Consider the following 4331-nt stretch of genomic DNA (forward strand, 5'->3'; position numbering starts at 1 on the left):
TGGAACAAGCAGCTGGTCATACACTTGGTCATGCCTCAGCAGTTTTCCAGCCTCCCAACACCTGCTTAAGAGAATTGAAGTCTAATGTAGTCCACTTGGTTACATTTGAAAAGGCAGATGTAAATACTCCTCAAAGTAGACTTAGGAGACCTCAAGTGTCAGCTCTTAGTTTTTAGAAATGCTACTGTATACAGGAAATTGAAGTTGGTTCCCATTAGACTGAATGAGAATCTTGCCATTACTGATCTCAGCACAAAACGTTTGGAGTATCACCACTGGCAATACTTTCTGCTGCAATTAAACAACAATAACAAAAAAAGAGCACCAAACAACACTTCAAACAGCCAAAAGCGTCACATGTGAAATCAGTGAGACACAAGGTGCAGTGTTCTGAAAGCTGAACTGTGTTTTCTCTCTGGTTTTTTGCCCTCTCTCTCTATGCTGAAATGAGGCTGCAGATCTGTTTTCAGTTTCTTGCCTTTATTGGAAAGCTCGCTAATGAAAACTGCTAAGCCATCAAGTTCTGTGTAGAGACTCTCACCATTTTTGCCTTATCTGTAATTACATTACCGAAAAGACCATAATTTCTATCTGAAATTATTTCAGTTCTTTAAGAGAAGAGGATGCAGTACGTCTGGCTAATGCCAGACCAATGAGTTTAAGTACAGCAATGTGTACATACAACTTTTCCAAGTATCCCTGCCAGTCAGATATGTGAAGAAATATTACCTTGTCCTTCGACTGTCCTTGTCGAGCAATTGCATCGTATTTTATTTTTCCTTCTGCATCCACCTGAACAGCCAAAGCATTGGACATTTTCTTCTTTCGGCCCATATCCAATGGGTATTGAGCCACATGAATTTCTGGGAAAGCACCTCCATCTCCAAAATCCTACAGAAAAGAAAAAGTAGTGAATGTCCAAAAGACAAAAAAAAAAAAAAAAGGTATCATATTTGCATGGATGGGAAATGTGCAGGTAACACTGTGCTATAGACAATACAAAACTGAGTATTGAACTCACATGTGAGTTATTAATTAGAATTTCAAAAATTAACCTTCTGCAATAAAGCAACTGCGGATACTAAAATTACAAGAGCAACATTTTTTATGAAGATTTCTGCTGGTTATTTGTTGCTCGTCACACCATAATGAAGTGAACAAGATAAAAAGGCATTGCATTCCTTTCAAAGCTTTACAATGGTACAAATGTCAAGCATTTCTTTATTTTGACATGTAAATGCAGTGAAAACTGGGCCAGCACCCAACAACCCAACATTCTTACACTTTACTTCCCCTCTTCTACAAAACATTGGTTTAAAAGCATTCAATAAACAAAAAACCAAAAGACCCCTTAAGACAGACCATCCTGGCTCAGTAATACCGAGGATGCACACTATATTGGTACTATTCATAAAACAACTTCAGGCTACAGTTTCAATAATTCTTTAGAGGAAGCACTTTCTTAAAGCAGCACAAGCATCTCCCCCTTCCTCTGTTGCAGTGGCACTGCTTATGTGGAGTCTGGTAACAAAACAGATCAAAGAAGAATGTGTGTCTCAGGCAGATGGATCTCCCTCCATGCTCACCACATGACCACGGAGTTACCACCACTGGGACAAAGAGCAGACTGAGGATGGAAATGACTGAACAGAACACTTCCAAACAGGGACAATATGCTTCTGCCATCTATAAATGCTCCTTGAAACACAGTTTCAGTTATTTAAAGTTTTTCACTGATGTCCCACATTCAACAATTAGTTGTAAAAGTATTGGCCACAACAAGTGTCAGTCATGCCCCCCTTTTTTTTTTCATAATTCTTGATGTATTAAGAACAGGTTTTGTTTTTTTCCAACACTGGCATTCCAGGATCACTGGACAAAAGTTATGCTTTGAATCCATTTACTGCTCTTGAATTTGCATTTGTTTACGAAGTACAAAAGGAGCCCTTAACAGTCTTTCTGGGACGTGTATGAATTGGTGGCCCAGTGATGACAGAAACTATTCATAGAACTTCATCACCTGACTTCTTAAAAAATTCTTTTACTAACATTTAGAAAGAATAAGCATTAAAATCTTAACTTTGGTAATCAACAGTGTAGGAAGGGAACCTTACCCTACTGGGTATAGTTTTTAACATCGTAATACTTGACTAAATGCTGAACCCACATAAGAATGTTTTCTTTCAGAGAACCACTACTCTTTGAAATACATGGATCACCATGGAACGGTGTTGGATCCATCTTTACAAAAATGGGACTCAAACATAAGTGAGGGTAAAGCTGTTACAAGCTCATGAAATGATGGTATTTGGGAACAATGCAAGATCATACATGAAATACTTTAGTGAAACCTCAGCAGTGTGCCTGGTCCCAGGAGCATTGGCCTGTGACTCATCAGCACAGGTCTCAGATATTACTCTCAAGAATCATTGTAAAGAGTGCAAGGTTTTTCTGGCTCACAGTGAGAGCTTATATTAAACCAGTTTTGTAATCAGAGCTGTACATCTGTATTTTCCCTTCTACTTTTTAACAGTTCCAGTTGAATTTGCATTACACTGGCACAGATTACAGCTAATGACACACAACATTGTCCAAAACCCTCTTAAACAACACACATCTGACTAATTTTCAAGTTTCTTTCAAACTGTACCAATTTTGGCCCCCAACAGCAACTCTCTTTTTGAACAGAAGACATAAGAGTGTGATACACATGTGTTCACTTATTCCAGCTATAATCTGGAAGATGTATTTAATAAACAGTGACAGAGGAACAACATGGATGTCCTTCTCAGAGGACCTGTGCATTCACAGATTGAGAATCGAAAGGACCAGAGACCTATTTCCTTATTACAATGCAACCATCTCTGAAGGGAAGAATACTTAGAACATCCCGTTTACCACCACATGTTTTAAGTAACCTGATGAATTAGAACCTCCCTCACCACAAGAATATATCAAGAAGTCTTGAAAACGCTGCACATGATAAGACTTCGCACAATTCTGTGCTCAGAGTTTATTTCTACTCCAGAAAATACACTTTTTTCCCCATCACGGACACACATCTGCAGTATGAATTTAAATATTTACCTCTAGCACTCGTGGTATCCATCCTTTCCGGTACCCGTACGGTGGAGGTTCCCTTCGGGATGAGACCAGAGCAGTCTGCCTGGATCTTTGAGCTCTAGCTCTTTCTTCTAGTTCTAGCTGGTCTTGGGACAGCTGGGTTGGAGCTGGCAAAAAACTGCACGTCCACAGATGGATGCCAAAAGAGAAACAGATACAAAGTTAATTCTGATAACTTCATTCAGTGACACTCAACTATGCTTGAACCAACTTCTTTTTAAGTCCTTACTTTCTCTACAATCACTCTCAGGAGATTAAGAAATAATTTATGGAACTTGAGCATTACACTCCTAAACCTGAGAGCAGTAACTTCTGAAATTACAGAGGGTAAAGCGACGTGTGCTTTCCCAGCATTCTGGAAGACTGCTATAAAAACTAATGCTAAATTAATCCACATTCACATTGTGTTTCAACAGGAGTGTGACTATGCCTGTTCTCCAATAGGAATGACATACCACCGTGTGCTCTTTCCACCTTTCGGAGAAGAAAATAAAACCGCCCTAGACCCAAGGACTCTCCCTTTTTCTCAAAGCAAACACCCTCAGAGAAATCTGTCAACAACCATCCCCTCAGCGTCTGACACCTCCCAGCCAAACACAACAAGTCGGACCCCAGTTCCTTGACTTCCCGTTTTTCAGCTCGTCCGGTCTACGGAGCCCTTCTGCGCATTTACTAAAGAAGCGCCCGGAGAAACTCGGCATTCCGGGGTAGCCACTGGAGCTGCACTCCAGAGTCCTGCGAGGGACACGGCAACTCGCAACAAAGACCGCTCGCCCTCTGAGTCCGTGAGGGAACCCCAACAAAACCTCACGGACCCGACCGAGGCTGAGGGGCTCCTTCCTCCCGCCGACAACAGCGAAGGAGGCAGAGCCCTCAAACAGCGGCACCACCGAACACCCGCTCCCGCCGGGGCAGGGCGAAGTGGCCCTCCCAGGTCCTTCCCGCGGCCCCGGCCCGGCCGGCCGGCCGGCTCACTGTCCAGGAGAGGCCGCGGCCCCGCGGCGCGCCCCCCGAGCGCGGCCCCTCCTGCTGGCGGAGCCCCGCAGCGCGGCGGGGGAGCCCCGGGCCGGGTGGGGGGCGCGGCACCCTCAGGACCCGGCCGGGCCCGCGGACCCACCTGGTGAGCGCCATCTTGGCCTCCGCCGAGCGCTCCGCGGCCTGGACTGCGAGGGGGCAGCTGCGCATGCGCCGGACCCGCGGCGCGGCCC

At 44.1% G+C, this 4331-nt stretch overlaps 1 protein-coding gene across 1 annotated transcript in view; it reads right to left on the bottom strand.

Moving 5' to 3' along the window:
- Window positions 1-4331, bottom strand: part of SNW1 (SNW domain containing 1) — a 21943-nt gene extending 17612 nt beyond the window's left edge. The window contains exons 1-3 of the mRNA XM_027883700.1: window positions 4241-4331; window positions 3088-3241; window positions 730-891 (exon numbers count right to left, since the gene is read on the bottom strand). Coding sequence (XP_027739501.1) covers window positions 730-891; window positions 3088-3241; window positions 4241-4308 — 384 coding nt within the window. The 5' untranslated portion in view covers window positions 4309-4331. The remainder of the gene's footprint in view (window positions 1-729; window positions 892-3087; window positions 3242-4240) is intronic.

The sequence above is a fragment of the Empidonax traillii genome, unplaced genomic scaffold (assembly GCF_003031625.1).
Source record: "Empidonax traillii isolate 1590-97213 ecotype Southwest subspecies unplaced genomic scaffold, ASM303162v1 scaffold132:size1788729, whole genome shotgun sequence".
NCBI lineage: Eukaryota > Metazoa > Chordata > Aves > Passeriformes > Tyrannidae > Empidonax > Empidonax traillii.